The sequence below is a fragment of the Miscanthus floridulus genome, chromosome 4 (genome assembly GCF_019320115.1).
Source record: "Miscanthus floridulus cultivar M001 chromosome 4, ASM1932011v1, whole genome shotgun sequence".
In the NCBI taxonomy this organism is placed as follows: Eukaryota; Viridiplantae; Streptophyta; class Magnoliopsida; order Poales; family Poaceae; genus Miscanthus; species Miscanthus floridulus.
This window is the reverse complement of record NC_089583.1, coordinates 115164955-115186435: the sequence shown is the minus strand read 5'-3', so window position 1 is coordinate 115186435 and position 21481 is coordinate 115164955. Positions and strand designations below refer to the sequence as shown.

The 21481-nt window shown below is 48.6% G+C and overlaps 3 protein-coding genes and 1 non-coding gene across 4 annotated transcripts; 2 read left to right on the top strand and 2 right to left on the bottom strand.

Moving 5' to 3' along the window:
• Positions 1-2301: 2301 nt before the first annotated feature.
• Positions 2302-5102, bottom strand: LOC136552745 (elongation factor 1-delta 1). Its single transcript, XM_066544311.1, has 8 exons — positions 5027-5102; positions 3884-3997; positions 3688-3804; positions 3525-3603; positions 3171-3294; positions 2898-3011; positions 2636-2797; positions 2302-2475 (listed from the first exon to the last, which is right to left on the bottom strand). Coding segments are annotated over exons 2-8 (684 nt in total). The 5' UTR covers positions 3970-3997; positions 5027-5102; the 3' UTR covers positions 2302-2473.
• Positions 5103-9115: 4013 nt separating this feature from the next.
• LOC136549146 (uncharacterized) lies at positions 9116-9937 on the bottom strand. The gene has a single exon (XM_066540431.1). It carries the CDS (start codon positions 9935-9937, stop codon positions 9116-9118), a length of 822 nt encoding a protein of 273 aa, XP_066396528.1.
• Positions 9938-15067: 5130 nt separating this feature from the next.
• Positions 15068-19504, top strand: LOC136549145 (uncharacterized). Its single transcript, XM_066540430.1, has 7 exons — positions 15068-15282; positions 15407-15457; positions 15534-15549; positions 15769-16410; positions 16510-16741; positions 17834-19353; positions 19490-19504. Exons 1-7 carry the CDS (start codon positions 15068-15070, stop codon positions 19502-19504), a joined length of 2691 nt encoding a protein of 896 aa, XP_066396527.1.
• LOC136553091 (small nucleolar RNA Z247) lies at positions 16156-16294 on the top strand. The gene has a single exon (XR_010782999.1). It is a non-coding gene; the product is annotated as a small nucleolar RNA Z247 (small nucleolar RNA).
• Positions 19505-21481: the final 1977 nt, after the last annotated feature.

The following is a 21481-nucleotide window of genomic DNA, read 5'->3' as shown; positions in this document are numbered from 1 at the left end:
GCCTTGACTCAGAAGACAAATCCCATTAGAATGGTCGGTGCAACAATAATGCCTAGTGAAGGAATATTCAGTTGAATGGCAAATCGATCAGACGGGATATATATACCTAATGCACCAGGGTGTAATATACTGAATGAAGATCACAATTCACACGTACATTGGCGAGCTTGTTCAAGCGCCACAATGGAGCTGTTCATAGGAAGAATTCTCAGCTTTGTACTTTCCTTTTCCATCTCATCTTCAGATGCCAGATATGTTAATGTTCCATATATATACTATCCTACGTATTGTAGTTCTTTCTCATCCTGTGGGCTAATTAAGAGAAGTGATTTCAGTTAGTGAGAACGTAACCCTGATGATAAATTCTTATTCAATTGTGACCCCATCTCAAGAACATGGCATTCCTCATGAAGCATATGATTGCGTGAAATATAAATATATATATATATATATATATATATATATATATATATATATATACACACACACACCCGGAGTCCTGAGTGTGCAGAAGTAGCATTGCAAGTTGGGTGCTTGGAACATGGTCATTGCCGAAACCGGAAAGCTAGGCTGGACCTGAAAATACATCCGAAATCTCCATTGGCCATCAGGATCAGAGGCAGCTCCCCGGCAGATTTGTGTGTGTTCGTGCACAATTGTGGGAAAAAAGACGCCAAGGAGTGAGTGCCAAGCAACATTGTACACCTTTGGCAGATGCCGATGTGTGCCATTGAATATATATGTGCCTGCTCACTACTCACTGTAATCATATGTATATCTATAGATATTTCCAGGCTTGCAGATACGCTACAGCAGCAGCAGTAGTAGTGGAGTAGTAGATAGATATAATACGGTGGTAGCAATACTTCTAACTTGATAGAGATGATTCCTGAGGATCTCCACTCTCTAGAGACATCAGGTCTTTGTTAGTTTTGGGAAGGATCCTAGGGATCCACAAGATAAAAAGGTTTCCATCGAAAGCTAGACGACCTATTGTTTAGTTGAGCTCAAAGCTCATGCATTTCTTTTGTCCCTGGCCGTGCAAGAATGTTTGGGCAGGGTAGAGACACCTATCGTTCATCGTTGGTGCATGGATGGATCGATCGATGCATAAAAGCTATTGGAAAATGGGCGAATTGTGGTGTTCTAGGAGAGCCCAGAAGCTGCCGCGATGTGGTCCTGAATCACGTGTCGCTTTTGGTTTTTAAAAAAAAAGAATGGCTAGCTAGTAGGAGTACGGAGTACCTCCTTTTTTTTCTCTTGTTTTTTTTTTTTTTTTGGAATGTGAATCTAGCAAATAGTCAACTCTGAGTGTGTCGTATCTTCGGTGAAATCGGCATGATATTCAGATAAGATCACAGGCAGCTCATCACTATCACCCTGGGAACTAGAAGACCCATTTGGGGATTCAGATGTCGACTGACTGGCTTGACTGCCAGAGAATGGCATGCTCAAGATTTTGCAGAGGATCTGGATCTGTCGGAGTGAGTTCTTTGTGCTGCAGATTTGGTCCTAATAATGTTTACTCGTGAATTTGAATCAGTTTTTAGGCGTAGGTTAATCCTAATAATGTTTCCTCATGAATTTGAATCAGTTTTTAGGCGTAGGCTTGAGGCTTCTAATTGATACACAAGGTAAATGGTTCGAGTATAACAATGTATCTAAACCATATGATGCATTCATGGGTTTCAAACTACTGAATACGCTTGCATGGCCTCAGAACTCAGAAGGATGAATATTTCCAGCAATATCTGCGGTGAATCAGCGAGATAATCTAGATGAGATCGCGCAGCTATATCACTATGGGAACTGGAACAGGTTGGGATTCAGATGTTGACGTCGGACTCGGAGTAAGAGGATGTGTATGTTGACTCAACCAGTTGTTCCTCAAATACTCTATCGGTTCTAAATTATAAGTCGCTTCAGCTTTTTTTTATATATATATTTATTTTACTATGGATCTAGATATACCAATACATAACAAATTCTAAGTAAAAAAAAAGTCAAAACATCCTGTAATTTGAAACAGAGAGAGGACACTTTAAGTTGAGGGGAGTCGTAGACTAGTAGCCATTCAGAGCTTGCGTTTGTCAACTCTGATCAGATCTCAACAGGCCTGCACTGCACCAGAGCTACCGCAGCGAAGCAGCTGATGCCACGAGACGAGGTGCTACCGCACCGTTGTCTCCAGCACTACATCTTCGGCTATTCTCCACGACCGCCGATGCAAAAAAAAATAAAAAATTGAGGAACCACCCCATCGTGTGCAAAAATAAAGGAACTGCGAGCAACGAACAGTAGTAACAGAAATCCACCCACACGGTGTTTCGAATTAAAGCAAATTAACTCTGGTACTGGTACATCCGACTCGACTAGGATCCAAAAACCTCACGGCAATATCACTAGCCACACAAAGCAGACTATGGATAAATTAGGCTGGTGCATTGCCCACCAACCACCACCGCAAGGAAATTTCTGCAACAACAGGATTGATCAAAAGTTACAAACACATCGAAAGCAGAAAAGTTTTGAGTAATAACTACAAACTGGACTGGGCAATATTATAATGAGTAGGTTAAAGCAAGATCCTAGTTATGCTACTGCAGCTGTAAGTATCAAGTGCTGAATGACTTACAGATCTTGTTGAAGGCAACAATGTCGCAGCTCTGGACGTACTCGCTCACTGGCTCAGCACAGAGATGGTCCTCAATGAGAGTGTCGACAGAGACGAGGTCGTCGACAATGGTCATCATGATTTGCAGCTTCTTGATGCCATATCCAACTGGGACTAGCTTGGCTGCAAAGGACAGTAAATGATTATGTCAGACATCATACTAAATGGTAAAACAATTGTGCGATTCACTAAATTATGTGCAGAAAACTGAGAGGTAACATACATGCACCCCAGAGCAGTCCTTCCATCTGGACACTCCTAACAGCTTCCTCGAGCTTGGCCATGTCGGTCTCATCGTCCCATGGCTTCACATCAAGTAAAACTGACGACTTCCCAGCTGACAAGGTATGGAAAGGTTAGAACTATGCTTAAAGTTTTTGGGTATGAAAACAAAGCCACGACAACAATATAGCAGTAGCAAGGATGTCCTTATAGTAAGGTGGCAAGACAGAGTGTGATGAGAGAATAAAACAGAAAAATATGCACGTTGACATACATTCTTTCTTCTTGCCAGAAGCCTTGGCAGCCGCAGCACGCTCTTCAGCAGCCTTCTTCTCCTCTTCAGTCTCCTCACCAAAAAGGTCAACATCATCATCATCGTCCTCATCAGCAGCTGAGGCCTGCGGTTATTAGAAAATGCTCTTCAGTAACTAAACTGAGTAACTCGATATTGAACCACATGGATGATAACTTTAGAAAACAATAATAATTCAAACCAGCGATCAGCACAAACTATGTGAGCATATAAAACTACTAACAATTTTCAGCCAAAAAATCGCAAAGAATTAGCATATAACATTTAAATTCATTTATTACGTTTTCAGCCAAAATAGAAGTTAAGAAATTATACCTCAGCAACATCAGGAGTTGAGGCTGAAGGAACTGCTGATGACTCAACCTTGACACCTAGGCCCTCTGCAGTAACTCCGCTGAAATTGTATGGATTATTAGCTCACTCACACCGCTAACAGGATACCTAGTAGGAAATATAAAGGCCGAGAAGAAGGGCATACCTCAGCCTCAGGAGTGCATCAATGTGACTAAACCACCTTGCTACGTTGATATACTTGGATGAGGGAGCAGCCGAAAATGAAGAGTAGACAGCCAGGTCATCCTTGGAAGCTTGGTAGCTAGAGACAGATTAATGCATCATAAGTTCAGTACAAAGGTTATAGCGATTCTGCAAACAGAGTAGCTCGAATCACATACCCAGTGATGTAGCTGCGAGTGAGAAGGTACTCATCAAGCTTTTTTAGCCCTGCCTCAGAGTTGACGTTTGCGAAAGAAACTGCCATCTCCCCACGAGAAAGATTAACAAGTGATCTGGCAGCACATATGAGGGTGGTGTTAGAAACACTTGAAATGTCAAATCATGACAACAGTTAAACAGGCATTCAATGAACAGAGAACAATGATGCTACTATAGTACAGTAAAGTAGAATCCAATCCAAATCCTTAAACAACTCATAGCTATTAGATCTAATAACGAGCACCCTGAACCCAAATCCAAACCAAAGCTATGTTTCTGAAGTATCCAAAACAGAGCTAAGTGTCATAGATTAATTCAGAGCTCAGGTAACAACTTATGGGCAGAACCACATGGTAAACAAAAAAATCTAAACAGAAAACCGAGATCTTTAGCGACAGTTCATGATTATGAGTCGGTTCGGAATTGGTAGGATCGCAAATTTATAACTAATTACTGTGAAATCATAGAATCGGTTCTACCCGACAAAGACATAATTCTAAAATCGTATGTCATAAAATTGCACAACATAATCACGAGTTTAACAAGTACGACAACAAGAATATAAGAAACTAACGAACTAAATCTCCACATCGGTATTGCTATAAAATAGAACGGAGAACTAATAAGAGCTAATAACAGAATTCAGATTAGATGTTATCTCATCACTTAATGGAATTCAGATTAGATGTTATCTCAACACTTGGAACCACTGTGATCCAGGGGCGGATCTAGTAACGGGACATGGGTGTACATGTGTACAGCCGATAATTTTTGCAAAAGGTTGTTAGTAGGCATCAGATAGCCAAATAGCTTAGGTTAGAGTTTGGGAAGTCAAGCATCACGGCCCGCAAGCTTGCGAGGTGCGACCGCAGGACGCGACCGCGGCCGATGACGAGGCAAGCGAGATGCCACGGGTCAGCGACCAGCGCCTCTCCCTCTGCGAGTCCGCAAGCCAGGTCTGGTTCTGGACTCCTCTCTCCTTCTTCCTTTCGATCTTTCTCTGCCGACTGCTAAACCCGAAAAAGCCAGCTACTGATCTCTTCCTAAAAAAAAATTTGGGAACTCGGTTTCGCACAGCAGACACGGAAGAGAAGTGGGTATACCTGGTGGTCGCTCTTCGCCGGAGCCGGGAGGAGGGAGAGAGGCTGGTGGCGGCTGGCACTTGGGATGAGAGGCGGAGGCTGGTGGCTGTTAGGGTTTTATATATACCCGCTGATTGTAATTGGGCCTTTAATGGACCTTCTCCTTCGTCAATGCCCGCGCCGCCAGCCGCGTCCACGTTCTGTACGACACGTCCACGTTCCGCATCGGCCCAGTTGACTGTTTCTTTCCGAATCGGCCCAGTTTGTCCTCAGCCCAAAATACCGGCCGATTCCTCCGCACGGTCTTTTTCTTATGCCCAAAATACCGGGAAAGAGGAAGAGGCATGGATATTACGCCAAAGTTTCTTGGGGAATGGGCTATTGACATGTAGAGCTATTCAACCTTGCTTTGCTGCGAAGCAGGCCCGACGGATCCTTCAGGAACCGCCAGCGATTTTAAAGGCGGTTTATTTTCCACAAGATGATTTTCTAGAGGCTAATCTTGGCTCGACCCCCTCTAAAATCTAGCGATCAATTTTGGATGGCAGAGAAAAGCTTCAGCTCGGACTAATTAGGAGAATCGGCATAGGTTCGACTACATCAGTTTGGAATATGGACTGGCTACTGACTGATGGAATGCGATGACCAGTACCTAGCGCACGCCCACATTCCCCACAGCTTGTGAGCGAGCTAATTGATAGCACATCGGCAGCTTAGAATCGAATTAAGCTTTAGGAATTTTTCACGCAAGCTGGTATTTATGTGATTCTTAATATCCCTGTGTGTCATCGGAGCCAACCGGATTTCAGGGCTTGACATCATGATAAGATGAGAGTTTTCACAGTGTTCTGCATATAGGATGCTTATTATGCGGCGTGCTTTGTTAGAGAATGCAGCAAGATCTGATAGAAGACAGGAAGAGGAGTGGTCCTTGTGGCGGGTCATGGTGCCTTCAAAGGTACGAATTTTTATTTGGTGGCTTGCAAGGCACTCATTGCTATCGGTGGATGTTCTTCAACGCAGAAATATGGCTGATCATGGCCAATGTGCTTTATGTGGAGCCACTGATTCTTGAAACATTCATTGCTCGAATGTAATATGGTGAGATGTGTATGGGTGCTGGAACACCTTAGCGAGATGCAGGAGGAGCACTAGAGAGGTTAGTTGGCGAACCTGTTGAAACAATGTCCCATGATGATCTTATTTGGGTGTTGGTAACTATGTGGGCAATTTGGTATGCAAGAAGGAAGGCGATCCATGAAAATATTTTTCAGATCCCGCTATCGACACATAGCTTTGTAAACAAATATGTTACTGAGTTGAAAGCACTGAAGCTGACTCAAGGAGCAAAGGCAAAAGTTCAGACTCGACGTCCTCTGTGGCTGTCGTCGCCAGCTGAATGCATGAAGGTGAATGTCGATGCAGCTATTTCAAAGAACTTGAGAAGGGCATCAGTAGCAGCCATAGCCTAAGAGCAGGATGGCAATTTTCTGGGAGCATCGGGAGTGGTTCTTGAAGGAACCACGGAACCGGAAACAGCCGAGGTAATCGCCTGCAGAGAAGGTCTAGCTCTGGCGTCTGACCTCATGTTGACCTCATTCCGGTTGGCATCTGACTGTGCTAATGCTATTAGAAGCATGGCAGGAACAGGCATGGGTCCTTATGGACAAGTTATGAAGGAGATCAAGGAGCAGGCTTATGATTTTGTTTTTGTTGATTTCGTTCATGAGAATAGAAATTCCAATGTTGATGCTCATGCTTTAGCTGGGAGCTTGATTTTTTTTTTTTTATACAGGCAGGCATGTGTGGCTGTTAGATCCGTCTTTGGACATATGTAACTTTTATGACCAACTCCATGAATAATGAGTGTGGTTTTCCTAAAAAAAAGACTAAAGTTTATATAGCTAGCTAAAATTTCAAAGCTAAACTTTAGTTAGCTAAAAGTTATTCCAGCTAAACTTTAGCTAAGATGTTTGGATCCCTCAGCTAACAGACAGCTAAACTTTAGCTAAGTTTAGTTAGGTTAAAACAGCCAGCTAAACTCAGCTAAACTTTAGCTGATCTTTTAGCTGGACGGTTTGGATTCATAGCAGCTAAACTTAGCCAGCTAAAATTTAGTTAAGGATCAAACAAACCCTTAGTCTCTCTAAAAAAAACCCGTAGTTTTCTTATTATTTTTATTTTTTTGTTCTTTTTCTTATTATTTTATCTTTTTTATTTCCTTGCTTTTTTTTATTTTTCTTTTATTTTTGTTTGTTTTAATGTAATTTATTATTTTCTTTATTTTATTTTTTATTTTCATGTTTGCCATTTTATTTTTCCTTTATATTTTCTTGTTTTATTTTGTTTATTTTTCTCTTTTAGAATCTCCTTTAACTTATTGTTTTTTTTCATGTTGTAGTTTTTTTTATTTTTTATATTCTATGAGATACATATATTGATCATAAGTATACATGATGTTCGATTGTGTATTTTTGTTTATTCACTATAATAGTGAGATGTTGGGTGTATTTTGAGATGTTTGCGTAGTATAGAAGGGTTGTTCTGGAGTGTATCTTTCATTACTCACATTGTATTATGAGATATTTTTTGGTATATTTTAGGTTGTTTGAGTAGTATCTATGTGATGTATTTTTTTCCTACTTCCCCAAATTACGTTGTTTTTTCGTTTGATTATTTTTCATTTTCGCTTATGTTTTGTTCTACTTTTTATTATTTCTATTTTTCCACGTGATGTTCGGTGGTATATTTCAAAATGTTCTCTTTCAAGTACTATAATAGAGACCCATATTATAAACTATTATATTCTAGAATATAATTTTATTTTCCTATATCAAAAAATATTGTTGTCCTTGAAAGTGAGTTTAGGACCTAAGTGGGTTTTGATGGATTGAATGACAACAGGATTAAGGGCATGTTTGGAACTTAAGGATCATGCAGAAATTTCACAATAGTCAGTTCAATTTTATAGGAAAAATACAGGAACATGCAAAAGTTCTCGCATTACAAACATGACCTGGTTGATTATTGTATGATATACTCATATTATATGTTATTAATGTAAATGAGAATCGAGTCCAGATTTGTTTATTAAAATGCATGATTTGGAAAGCAAGTGTGTTATCAAATAAAGCCCCCTTTAGCACGGCTCATCCAAAACGGCTTCACCGGTGAAGCCAGAAAAACTGGTTTTTCCCGGCTTCTAGTTCATTTTAACCCGGCTTATAAAACGGCTTCACGCTATAGTGCCTCGATTTGCGTAAAATAGATGAAGCCGAAGCCGACATAAGCCATGCCAAAGAGGCCCTAAATAAGATACGAGGATTTGCATGTGGGTTGGTCTCATGATTCGTTTATACATGCTAGTATCTGAGACTGGCATCATCTATACTCTGGAATTAATCATGAAGTTGCATAATACTTCAATAGGAGATACATATCAAATGCAATATGTGTAACAAGCCAAAAAAATTTAGCATAAAGATAACTAAAGAAAGGATGTTGGTATAGTTTCTGGACTACATAGAACAACACGCATTTTACTTTCATTCAAGTCTCTCTCTCCGTGTGTAAGGATGTGTAGGCGTGTGTGTGCGTGTGGTGTGAGTTTATGGGTTGTGTGCGTCCAAATTATACTCGATAAAAAAAATCTCTTTATAACTATGGCATTTTTTTCGAGAACATGCAAAATACGTGTTTCAGTAAGCCCTTGTTTAGTTTCAGGAATTTGGATTTTTGGGCTACTGTAGCACGTTCGTTTTTATTTGGCAAATAGTGTTCAAACATGGACTAATTAGGCTCAAAACGTTCGTCTCGCAATTTCTCATCAAATTGTGCAATTAGTTTTTCTTTTCGTCTACATTTAATGCTCCCTGCACGAGCCGCAAACATTCGATGTGACAGATACTGTAGTAACTTTTTGGAAATTGGGGTGGAACTAAACAAGGGGTAAGTGGAAATTAGAAGTTTACAAGAAGGCAAGATGGCGAGGTGCCAATGCGCCAGCCTTAAACCGGGCGAGTAGTAAGGGCGATTATACAGACACCGGTTTTGCGACGAGGGGAAACAAGGGACCTAGCTATCACCACGCGCTAAGAACGGCGACATTACCTAGAAGCCCGCCCCAATCCATGCTGCGGCTTTGTCGATGATTCGCTGGACGAGCTGCGGCGGAGAAAGACGACCACCCTGGAAATTCCTGCGCTTGCGCTCCTTCCAGACCTCCCACGCGACGAGCAGAACCACCGAGTCAAAACCCCGTCTGAATTGGCTCAGCACCTCCAGGCGGGTTCGCAGCCACCAGTCCACAAGGACCGCATAGGAGCCCTGTGCGAGGTGTTGTAACCCTGCGAGACGCAACAGCCGGAACCAGACCTCACGGCTGAAGACACAAGAGGCGAGGAGATGGTCTGAGCTCTCGTCAGCCTGGTCGCACAGAGCGTAGTTTGCCTCATCCTGAAGGCCATGGCGGCGCCTTCGCTCTGCTGTCCACAGCCTGCCATGGAGCGCGAGCCAGAAGAAAAATTTGACCTTGGGTGGAACGGCTGCTCCCCATACCTCTTTGGCACCCCTCAACGATGTCATGCCAATGAAGAACGAGCAGTATGCCGAGGAAGCCAAATACTCTCTGTTCGCCGTCCAACGCCAGACAAAGCGGTCTGCTTCAAGCTGGTTCAACTGGATGTCTTCCACCGCCTCCCAAACTCGGATGTAGTAACAGGGCACCGGGGTGGTGGGCTCGCCCGTGATGTCCCTCACCCAGCGACGGTTATGCAAGGATTCCTGCACGGTGGCTCGTCGATGGTGGCGGCTGATAGCCCGGTACAGATGTGGGGCAAAGTTGCAGATCGCCCCTTGCGGCAGCCAGGAGTCCGTCCAGAAGCGTGTAGTGGCACCATCACCCAGCCGGACGTAGACGGACGCCCGGAACATGGCAGCGACGGTGGGCTCCGGCTTCGACGGTAAACGTGTCCATGCTGCGTCAGGGCACGTTCGAGAGAGCCACTCCTAGCGTAGTCTTTGGGCGAAGCCCATGACGCGCAAGTCCGGCACACCGAGGCCACCGAGGTCCTTGGGAGAGCAAGCGATGCGCCAAGCCACACGGCATTTCCCGCCTGTAGTCTTATCAGTGCCGGTCCAGAGTAAAGCGCGTCGGCGTGTGTCGATCTGCTGGAGCGCCCAAGCGGAGAGGCAACAACAGATGGAGACATGGACTGGAATGGCGGACAGGGTCGACTTCGTCAGCGTTAACCTGCCGGCGTTGTTGAGGAGACTGGCTTTCCAAGTTGGGATGCGACCAGCGACGGCGTCCACTAGGCGCTGCTCCTCCGAACGCCCTAGTGTGGTGAGGGACAGAGGCGCGCCCAGGTATCTGCAGGGGAACGGCGCGACCTGGCAGGGAAACACAAGCTGCACCGCTGCGATCTCCTCGTCAGTGCACCGGATGGGGGTGATCAGGCACTTGTCCACATTGGTATTTAGGCCTGAGGCCCCCGCGAACAGCTCCAGGAGTTGTCGAATGCAGATGAAGTGTTCCGGGTGTGGCCTGAGGAATATGACGAGGTCATCGGCATATATCGATGCCCGGTATTTGATAGCATTACCAGGCAGCGGAGTGAGCATGTGCTGCGCGTCCCCTTCAGTGATCAGCGCGTTGAGGACCTCCATTATGATGACGAACAGTAGCGGCGACAGCGGGTCTCCTTGTCGTAGGCCCCGCGCCTGGCAAATGCGCCTTCCAGGCCTTCCATTGATGACTACCTTGGTGCTTGCAGTAGACAGGATGACCGAAATCCAGTCACGCCACCGTTGCGGGAAGCCAACACGCTGGAGAACCTCGAGCAGGAATGGCCAAGCGACAGAATCGAAGGCCTTTGCGAGATCAACCTTCAGGAGCATGGACGGGCAGCGCCTAGCGTTCAGCCAGCGGCATGCCAACTGCACCGATTTGAAGTTCTCGTGGATCCTGCGCCCCTTGATGAAGGCCTTTTGGTTATCTCTGGCGAGATCCTTCATCCTTGGAGCCAGCCGCATACCCAGGCCCTTGGAAAATAATTTCCCGATGCTGTGTATCAAGCTAATCGGTCTGTAATCACGTAGCCCTGACGGAGCCTCGTTCTTCCTTAGCAGAACCATGTTAGCTTCATTCAAGAGATGAAAGCTCCGTGAGTCTAGGCGCCACAAAGAATGGAAGACCTCCAGAATGTCCGTTTTGAGCACCTCCCAGGCGGCCTTTTAGAAGCACCCGTTAAAACCGTCAGGCCCCGGCGCACGCTCGGATGGCGTTTCCCGAACGATCCTGGAGACTTCGTCATCCGAGAACGCACCAATCTGATCATTGAGATCCAGCGATGGCAAGCTTAGACGATCGAGATCAATTCGGTGACTGCGACTGAAGCTTTTGCCCAGGATCTCGTTGTAGTACCAGAACACCAGGTCCGCTTTGGCTTCCTCAGCGCTGAACGTGACTCCATTGTGCGACAGGGTCGGCAGCTGTTTTTTGTGTCGCCGGTGACAAGCTTGTAGATGGAAGAAACGTGTGTTGGCGTCCCCTTCCGCCACGAAACGGTTGCGCGCTCGTTGCCTGGCGATGGTCCGAGCTAGGGATGATAGGCCGAGAACGTTTGCCTTGAGATCTCGTCGTAACTCGAGTTCCTCGGTGGACAGTGCACGCGACTCTTGCGCCACGTCCAGATCGTAGATGATTACACGGGCGGCGGCCAACTGGAGTCGGACGCTGCCGATGTTCGCCGCACTCCAGCTCTTGAGCGCCCTTGCGACGGAGCGCAACTTGCAGTCTACGCGGCGGCAAGCATCCACATCATGTAGTGGCCGGGACCATTCGAACTGCACGACATCGATGAAACCATAGAACTTGACCCAGATGAGTTCGAACCGGAAGCGTGGTCTCGGCCAAGGCTCGGTGTTGAGCAGAAGAAGGAGGGGCGCATGGTCAGAACAGTCCGACGAGATCGCACAGAATGAGTGTGTTGGGTACTGTTCTAGCCACTGGACGGACGCGAACGCCCGGTCGATCCGTTCGAGGGTGGGGTTGTGGCGTTCGCTGCTCCAGGTGTACAAGCGACCCAGAAGCGCGCTGTAGCTCGGCGAGGCCAAGGTCGTCAATGGTTTTCCTGAAGCGGCGCATCATGCCACGGTGCAACCTGCCGTTGTTCTTATCCCGGGCGTGGAGGATGAGGTTGAAGTCTCCGCAAACAACCCAAGCGCCCGCGCTGGTATTTTGTAGATCAAGCAACTCCTGCAGGAAAAGCAGCTTCGAGTGCGACGTAGTCGGTCCATAGACCGAAGTTAGCCACCACGACTCTGAGTCGTCGCCCAGTACTGGGTGAAGCTTGACGGTGGCCGAGAATTTGCGGAGACAAGGCTGTGAGGCGACCCAGCAGTCACGACGCCATGCAATGATCACCCCACCCGATGCCCTGACCGAAGGCAAACACAAATAATCGAAATCAGGTCCTGTTAATTCCATAGACATGGATAGAGACACAGACTCAAGCTTGGTTTCTTGCAAGCATACTACTGAGCATTGCTCTTTGACGACAACATCTCTGACGACGCACCGCCTCGCGTGGCTGTTGAGGCCGCCGGGGGTTCCACACCAAGACGTTTTGTGTATTCATCATTAATCTGTTGCGCGACTGTGGGCGTCGTGCTCAGAGCGCCATGCTCGTTTGCCGCCCACGACATCCGCTGGCCTTGGGGAAGAGTTCCCGCATTGCCGCGCGCTTGGAAAAGGACAGTGGTTCCTAGAACGTGTCGTGGAAACGACTGGCGACGGCGGCGTCGGGTGTCGCCGGCGACGGACGCGGAGCAGTCGACGACGGCCGCCACATGTTCAGCATGACTTGTTTCGCCTGCGTCTCCGGCTTTGGGTCACGGTAGACCGATTTCGCTGCGAGCCTGTCGCTGCGACGCGGAACGAGGTTCTCCTCCGGAACACGTGAAACACGGAGGCGCGGCGGCGACTTGATGATTGGATTGTCGAGCGGCAGCTTCAGGCCCTCGATGAAGTCGTGGACGGTGGCTGGGAGGACTGTAGCCTGTCCGGCAACGGGAGGAGGCGTGTTTAGGGGGACCGGCGTCGATGGCCCCCCCATCGTGGGCTGATCCAGAGGCCCGTCCGTTCCTGCGGGGCTATCCTCAATTTGAGTGTGCTGGTGATGCAAAGGTTTGGCCGCGAGCAACCAGCCCCTGGCCGCCGTGCGTCGACGGTGGAAGGTCCAATAGGGTCCGACCCAAGTTCTGGAGCCTTCTCCATCCCGACGTTGCTGACCAGATCAGGCTCAGCAGAGTTTGCCAGCTGCTCCGCATTGCCCGTTAGCGAAGACAGAGGCGGATCTCCGGCAATTGGCGTGACCGCGGGCCATGACATGAGCTCATGCTCGTTAGCCACCAGCTGTGCTGCCCAGGACGACTGCGGTGGTGTGCTTTGCCACGCCCAATCCGGCTCGTAGGCCAAAAGCAGGGGCGCCGGTGCCGCCCAATTTGGCGGGTTGCCAGCCGTTGCTGCCGTGTCAGCGACACAGAGCATCGGGTCCGTCCTCGTTGGCGGAATCTCAGGCTGCGACGTGTTTCGAAATTCGAATTCCAGCGCTGGCTCGGGTGACCGGGAGGGGGAAGGCGACACCCGGCAGTGAGCCTTGCTTGCGTGTGGCACCCCCAGTTGGACCAGGACCCGGGAAGATCGGGCACAGGATGGATCCGACGACGGCAGGTGTCGCCTGCTGGAAGGTTGGGCCCCAACCAGGTCCCAGCTGTGGTTCCGGAGCTTCACCGGAGGGTTCGCCGTCGGCGTTGCCGTACCGAAACCGGCGAGGCCAGGTGTTGCCCCGATTGCCTTGGTCGAGCCGATCAGAGTCCCCCGGTGACTCATCGTCGTCAGAGGGTGGTGGCGCATTCCAATCTTGTACCTCGACGACCCTGATGCGGACCAGGTAGCGCAGTGTCGGCAGCTCGGACTGAATGACCTGGGGCGCGCGGAGGTCAGGCTCCGAAACGGCGACGATCATCTGCTGTGGGATGAACATGGGGTGGATGCACCACGCTGCGACGAAGAATTCGCACCGATCATCGCGAGCGGCAGTCTGCGGCGCCTCGACGATCCGGGCGCAAGAGCTGCCCAAAATACGCTCAGCCGTGTCCGTGCTCCAGGTGTGCGCCGGCATTCCCTTCAGTCCGAGAAGGACCTTGTAACGCATGGCACCAGCGGACGCCATGGATTGGCGGCGCCATCGCTTCCAGACGAGGTAGAAGGGTGTCCCCAGCGGCACCGGTGCTTGGACAACCTCTTCCAGGTCTCCCCGGTTGTTGAAGCACACCAGGAAATCCTCCATCGAGTACCGGCTGACAGTGAACGCGTTCGCCGAGATGTTGTAGAATGACTCCATCTGCGCGCGGACGTCCACGGATGACACCGGTGGACGGGTGCCACCAACCATGGCCACCAGCGCGAGGGAAGAAAGCGCTTCCTCAGCCTCGTTGAGTGCCGCGGACCGCGGGATGACGACGATCTCTGAGACGGGGCGCGTGGAGGGGTGGGCCGAAGGTGGCGAAGCCCGCCTGGGGGGCGATGGCGGCGGCGACGGCCGGTTCGTCATCAGGCGCGCCTGCCCCGCGTCCGGGCTAGGTTCGCGACGTGGAGAGCCGAAGTGCGGCTTGCAGACCGGGGGGGCAGAGGTGTCCCGGCCCGTGGAACGCGACCTGCCGGAGACCGGTGGCGGATTTAGGCCTGGGGCCGCTAGGGCCATGGCCCTAGGCGTTGGCTGGTTTTTCTATACTGTAGACTACTGTAGCAAGGAGGCCTAATACAACCAATCCACTAACTCTATTGAGTGGCCCTAGGCGGATTTTTCCGCCACTGCCGGAGACGGTGCTGGATGGCGAAGGTGGACGGCGCTGGTCCTCCCGCAGCAGCCGTCGTCGTGGTGCGCCTCTGTTCCGGAGGGAGCGCGTGGGCGAGCAACCGCGCTTGCAGTCCCTAGCCCGGTGCCCCGTGCACCTGCAATGGAGACAACGCGACGGAAAGCGGCAGGCGACAGCGACATGGTCTCCCGCCAAGCAGTTGAAGCAGAGTCCCACCAGAGTAGGCTGAACGGGACGGCGGGACGACACCCGAGGGCGCTCCCGGCGACGCCAACGATGGCGACTCTCGACGAGCGTGAAGCCCTTAGAGTCCACACGAGCGCCCTCCCAGGGTACGTGGTGGCGCGGTACGTGGTGGCGCGGCAGGTGAAGGTCCCGCCTTGTGTCCAGCGGAGGTGAGCGGTTGCAACGGGTGTGCGGAGGTGGGTGGCGACGGGCGTCAGCCATGAAGCCACCTCCGGAGTTGCGCGACGACGGCCTTTCCCTTTGTTAGAATACAAAGTATGTGTAACGTGGCAGATTTGTATATGTGAACGTGTACACCAAAGATAGAAGAGTCCAGGAGATAAGGTAGTTAGCGTAGTAAAGGAAAGAGATAGGTTGTTGCTATTTTATCTCCTCAATTATCTCCTGGCCATTCATCTAGGTGCTACACCTCCTATGTAAGCCACGGCTGGGGCTTTTTCAGCTATCATCAGAATAAACACGAAACACGCCTGTTACGGCATTTCCCATCTTCCAAGTGCCTCTGAATCTCGCACATGGTAATTAGAGCCTAGGGTTCCATGGCGACGAGTTCAAGCACCACCACCAATCCCTTCTTCGGTTTCCAAGTGACCGAGAAGTTATCCAAAACCAATCATGCGCTATGGAGAGCGCAGGTCCTCGCCGCCATCCGCGGTGCTTGCTACGAGGGGCACATCAACGGCAAGACCAAGGCCCCTGATGCTGAGATCGTCGAGAAGAAGACGGACGGCACGACCGTCACCAACCCTAACCCTGCGTTTGAGGCGTGGTATGCTCGGGATCAACAGATCCTTTGGCTCATCCTCTCAAGCGCGGGGAAGGAAGTTCAGGCGCAGATCATCGCTGCAGAGACGGCGGAACAAGCATGGTCGACCGTGGAGAAAATGTTCTCCGCGCAGACCCGCGCCAAGACAATGAATTTGAGGCTTGCCCTCACCACTACGAAGAAAGGTAACATGTCGATTACAGATTATGTTGCCAAGATGAAAGGTTTTGCAGACGAGATGGCTGCTGTCGGCAAAGCCCTAGATGATGAAGAACTGGCGGCGCACATCTGTAATGGTCTTGATGCCGATTACAATCCAGTGGTGACATCGGTCACCGCTAGGACGGATCCCATCTCGATTCCCGAGCTTTATGCCCAATTGCTCAGTTTCGAGACCAGGTTGGAGCTGCAAGATGGCGGCTCCTATGCTCACGTGGCAAATCGTGGGCGTGGCAATGGCAACCGTGGCTCGGGCACAGCCCGTGGCCATGGTCAGCGCGGGCGCGGCCAGGTGCGCGGCCGAGGAAGCGGCGCACCGAAGCAACGCAATGGAGGGCGACAACCACGACCTGATGCGGCGAGTGGGTCTGATGATGTACCGCTCTGTCAGATCTGCTTCAAGACAGGTCACAGGGCGACCCGGTGCTGGCATTGGTTTGATGAAAACTATGTCCCAGAAGAGCGCCATGTCAACGCCGCCATCGCCATGAACGCCTATAATGTCGACACCAACTGGTACACCGACACGGGAGCAACGGATCATGTCACAAGTGATCTAAACAAGTTGATGATGAGGGAGAAGTATCATGGAAATGACCAGATTCACACTGCGTCTGGTTCAGGTATGGAAATCAAATACGTTGGTCATACTACTGTTCCAACTCAATCCCGTAGTTTACATCTAAACAATGTCCTTCATGTTCCTAAAGCTGCAAAAAAATCTAGTCTCCGTTCATTGCCTTACTAAAGATAACTCTGCTTTTATTGAGTTTCATCCTGATTTTTTTCTTATCAAGGATCAGGCTACGAGGAAAACGGTTCTTAAGGGGCCATGTCGTCGTGGATTGTACCCCCTTCCTGCCGATTCTTCAGTTAAGCAGGCGAATGCTGTTGACAAGCCAACCGTGTCTAGATGGCATAATCGTCTAGGCCATCCCTCTCTTCCCATTGTTACCAAAGTCATAGACAGTAATAATCTTTCTTGTTCCTCCATGTCCAATAAGAAATTAGTTTGTGATGCTTGCCACCAAGCAAAAAGTCATCAGTTACCTTACAGTAGATCTGTTAGCTCAACTAGTTTTCCTTTGGAACTTGTTCATTCCGATGTTTGGGGTCCTGCAGTTGAATCTGTTGGCAGAAAACGCTACTATGTTAGCTTTGTTGATGACTTCAGTCGTTTTACGTGGATTTATTTCCTTAAGTATAAATCTGAAATTTTCCAAAAGTTCCATGAATTCCAAAAAATGGTTGAGCGACAATTTGATAGAAAAATTCTTGCTATGCAAACTGATTGGGGCAGGGAATATCAAAAATTAAATAGTTTTTTTCCCAAGTCGGCATCATTCATCATGTATCATGTCCCCATGCCTCAATGCCACTGAAATTTTGGGATGAAGCTTTTATGGCTGCCACGTTTCTTATTAATCGTTTGCCTAGCAAAGTCATTGATAATCATACACCTTTTGAACGTTTACTCCAACAAAAACCGGAGTACTCTTCTCTCCGCACCTTTGGTTGTGCATGTTGGCCCAACCTCCGACCCTACCATTGTCATAAACTTGAACTTCGTTCTAAGCAGTGTGCCTTTCTTGGTTATAGTAACCTTCACAAGGGCTATAAGTGCCTTGATATTCAATCCGTCCGAGTATATATTTCTAGAGATGTTATCTTTGATGAAGAAGTTTTTCCTTTTTCTACTCTTCACTCCACCGCAGGCGCCCGCCTCCGTGCAGAAATTGCACTTCTCCCACCCGGCCTTGTGCGTTCTCTTGAGACGGAACAGTTAGTTGATCAAGTGTTTGATTCCATTAACCAAGCTACTGATGGTGAGCATGCAGCATGTGATAACAGGGGGAGCTCCTTGCCTCCCAGCGCAGAACCTAAAGAAGATCCGGCGTTCACTCTTGCTGGTGCTGTAGGAGACAGTACCGCCACTGCTACCTCGGAGGAACCCCCGGTGGACGCTATGCGCGCTGGCTCGCCGTCGTCTGGTACGCGCCAACCGGGCGGGGCCACGCGTCCTGCCTCCGACGTGGTGCGCCCCGCTGACCCGACCGTGGCAGCCCCGACGCTCCATCCTGTCGCAGGCGCGGGGGGAACAGAAGCTGGCGCCGACAGCTCTGCTGCTGCGGATGGAACCTCTGCGCCTGCACTAGAAGGTGGATCCTCTGCGGCTGCAACAGAGACCCCTACACCACCCCGACCACGAACTCGACTTCGTGATGGCATTCGCAAGCCTAAAGTCTATAGAGACGATATGGTCAGGTATGGATGTTTCACAGCATCTGGTGAACCACAGTCTCTTGATGAAGCACTGAACAGTAGAGATTGGAAACTAGCTATGGATGCAGAATATAATGCCTTGATTAATAATAAAACTTGGCATTTAGTCCCACCAAAGAGAGGTATCAATGTCATTGACTGTAAATGGGTATATAAAGTCAAACGGAAATCTGATGGGAGTTTGGATAGATACAAAGCCAGGCTGGTAGCAAAGGGGTTTAGACAACGTTATGGTATTGATTATGAGGACACTTTCAGCCCAGTTGTGAAACCAGCCACTATCAGAACTATTTTATCTATTGCTGTCTCTAGAGGGTGGAGTCTACGCCAATTAGATGTTCAAAATGCTTTTCTTCATGGGTATCTAGAAGAAGATGTGTATATGAAACAACCACCTGGTTATGAGGAGAAGTCAAAGAATGGGTATATCTGCAAACTTGATAAGGCCTTATATGGGCTTAAACAAGCACCAAGAGCGTGGTATTCACGGCTGAGTAATAAGTTGTGTCAGTTGGGCTTTAAAGCATCAAAGGCTGATACATCTCTGTTTTATTGTCATAAAGGATCTGTCACTATATATATTCTTATTTATGTTGATGACATAATTGTTGCTAGCTCCACTCAGGAAGCCACAGCATGCCTGTTACAGGATTTGAGGAAGGAATTTGCACTCAAGGATCTAGGGGATCTACACTTCTTTCTTGGTATAGAGGTAAAGAAGATAAATAATGGGATTCTATTAACACAAGGAAAATATGCTAAAGATGTGTTGCAGCATGCCAATATGATGGAGTGTAAACCGGTTAGCTCACCATTGTCCACCTCGAAAAAATTATCTGCTCATGAAGGTGATCCTCTTGGTCCCAAAGATGCTATGGCATACAGGAGCATTGTAGGAGGCTTGCAATATTTGACCTTGACTCGGCCAGATATTTCTTTTGCTGTAAATAAGGTTTGCCAATATTTACATGCACCTACTACTGTTCACTAGGCTACAGTAAAGAGAATACTAAGGTATCTCAAACATACTATGGAGATTGGACTCAAAATTTGTAAGTCACCCTCTCTTCTTGTAAGTGCATTTTCAGATGCAGACCGGGTAGGAGATCAAGATGACAGGCGATCAACTGGAGGGTTTGCCGTGTTTTTGGGATCTAATCTTATTTCTTGGAGTGCCAGGAAGCAATCTACAGTATCAAGATCAAGCACAGAAGCTGAATACAAAGCAGTTGCTAATGCCACTGCTGAGGTAATGTGGATACAAACTCTGCTATATGAGTTGGGCATTCAAGCGCCAAGAAAAGCAAAATTGTGGTGTGACAATATTGGAGCTAAGTATCTTTCGGCAAATCCTGTCTTTCATGCTAGAACAAAGCATATAGAGGTAGATTATCACTTTGTTCGTGAACGAGTAGCAAGAAGGCTACTTGATATTGAATACATTTCTACAAGAGATCAAGTTGCAGATGGTTTTACCAAACCGTTGGCTGTGCGGAACTTGGAGATGTTTAAGAACAATCTCAACTTAGGAAGTTTCAATTGAGGGGGAGTGTTAGAATACAAAGTATGTGTAACGTGGCAGATTTGTATATGTGAACGTGTACACCAAAGATAGAAGAGGCCAGGAGATAAGGTAGTTAGCGTAGTAAAGAAAAGAGATAGGTTGTTGCTATTTTATCTCCTCAATTATCTCCTGGCCATTCATCTAGGTGCTACACCTCCTATGTAAGCCACGGCTGGGGCTTTTTCAGCTATCATCAGAATAAACACGAAACACGCCTGTAACGGCATTTCCCATCTTCCAAGCGCCTCTGAATCTCGCACACCCTTGTCGTTGGCGGCAACGGGCGAGGCGTCAGACGACTCGTCGGAGGAGGCCTCCGAGTAGGTGAAGGAGAGCATCTCCTGCGCCCCCAAGGCGGACGGTCCGGCAGCGACGGGGGAGGACGGCACCCAAGGTTCGGCGAAGGGGGAGAACGACGACCCCGCAGCCTGCGCCTGGGCGAGGGCGGCCTCTGCAATGGCGGCCAGGGGCGGTAGGCTGGAGGAAGAGTCATCAGAGCCGTCGGAATTCATGGCGACCGGAGGGAGGGGGGACGAAGGGGAAGGCGGAACCAAGGCGGTGCCGGCTGGGAAGCTAGCCGGCGGAAGCCCCAGCGGCCTCGGGGGGTTTGGGCTAGGTGGACGCCGGGGCCGGGGTGGCCACCGGCGGGAGGGAGCGGGGCTCAGAGTTCACAAATTTCACTATTATGAGAAAACAAACAATAACTTTAGTGAGAACAAAAGCAATCGTTGACTTGTTACAGTCAATTGATTGGCCGATCCGAGAGTCCGTCTAAACGACTAAACCCTAAAGTACGTACGTTTAACTTGATCTAGAAGTCAATTATTTTATTAAAAGTAAATAAAAGAAAGAGACTTGACCTTATATTTCCATTTTCTTCAAACCTTTGGATGGTTTCCATCACACCATGCCCGCCGTCACGTAATTTTTTTTCCTTTTTCAAAATAATTTAACAAAGACCATGGACTTGCAAAGCAAGGTACTTCCGCGCTGGTAACAGTGCATACTCTCAGACGTTGAAAATGCGACATGATGCATTGATATATGATATAGATAGATAAACATAGTTAGGCCGTGTGCCAAACGGAACACAACACAGGAGACGATTAATCGATCCGGCTGGTTTCCTGCCCAATTCCCTTTGTGGTTTTCGGCCCAATTGACCAACGTCGGAGTACTTGTTTTCCAGCGAGTTTGGCCAGACCACTCACAAGTTTCTTTTGGCAGCACGTACTCCCTACTCCGTCGTAGGCTAGACGTTTATTATGACGCTGATGGCTGAGGCTGTACCCGCTGTAATGGGGTGGGACGGACACGTGGTCGTCCTGATAGCACGTCAAGGGCCCTCAATTTCAGCTCTGCACTTGCCATTGCCAAGATGCAGTTATGCACGCTTGCCGAGGCCACAAGCAAAGATGCTAGTACAGTACGGAGTATTAAACAAAAACTTTGTCAAAGCTTGCCATATCCAAGGTCTTCTCGGCGGCCAAGAAGTGCTGGCGTTTATTCGCACAAT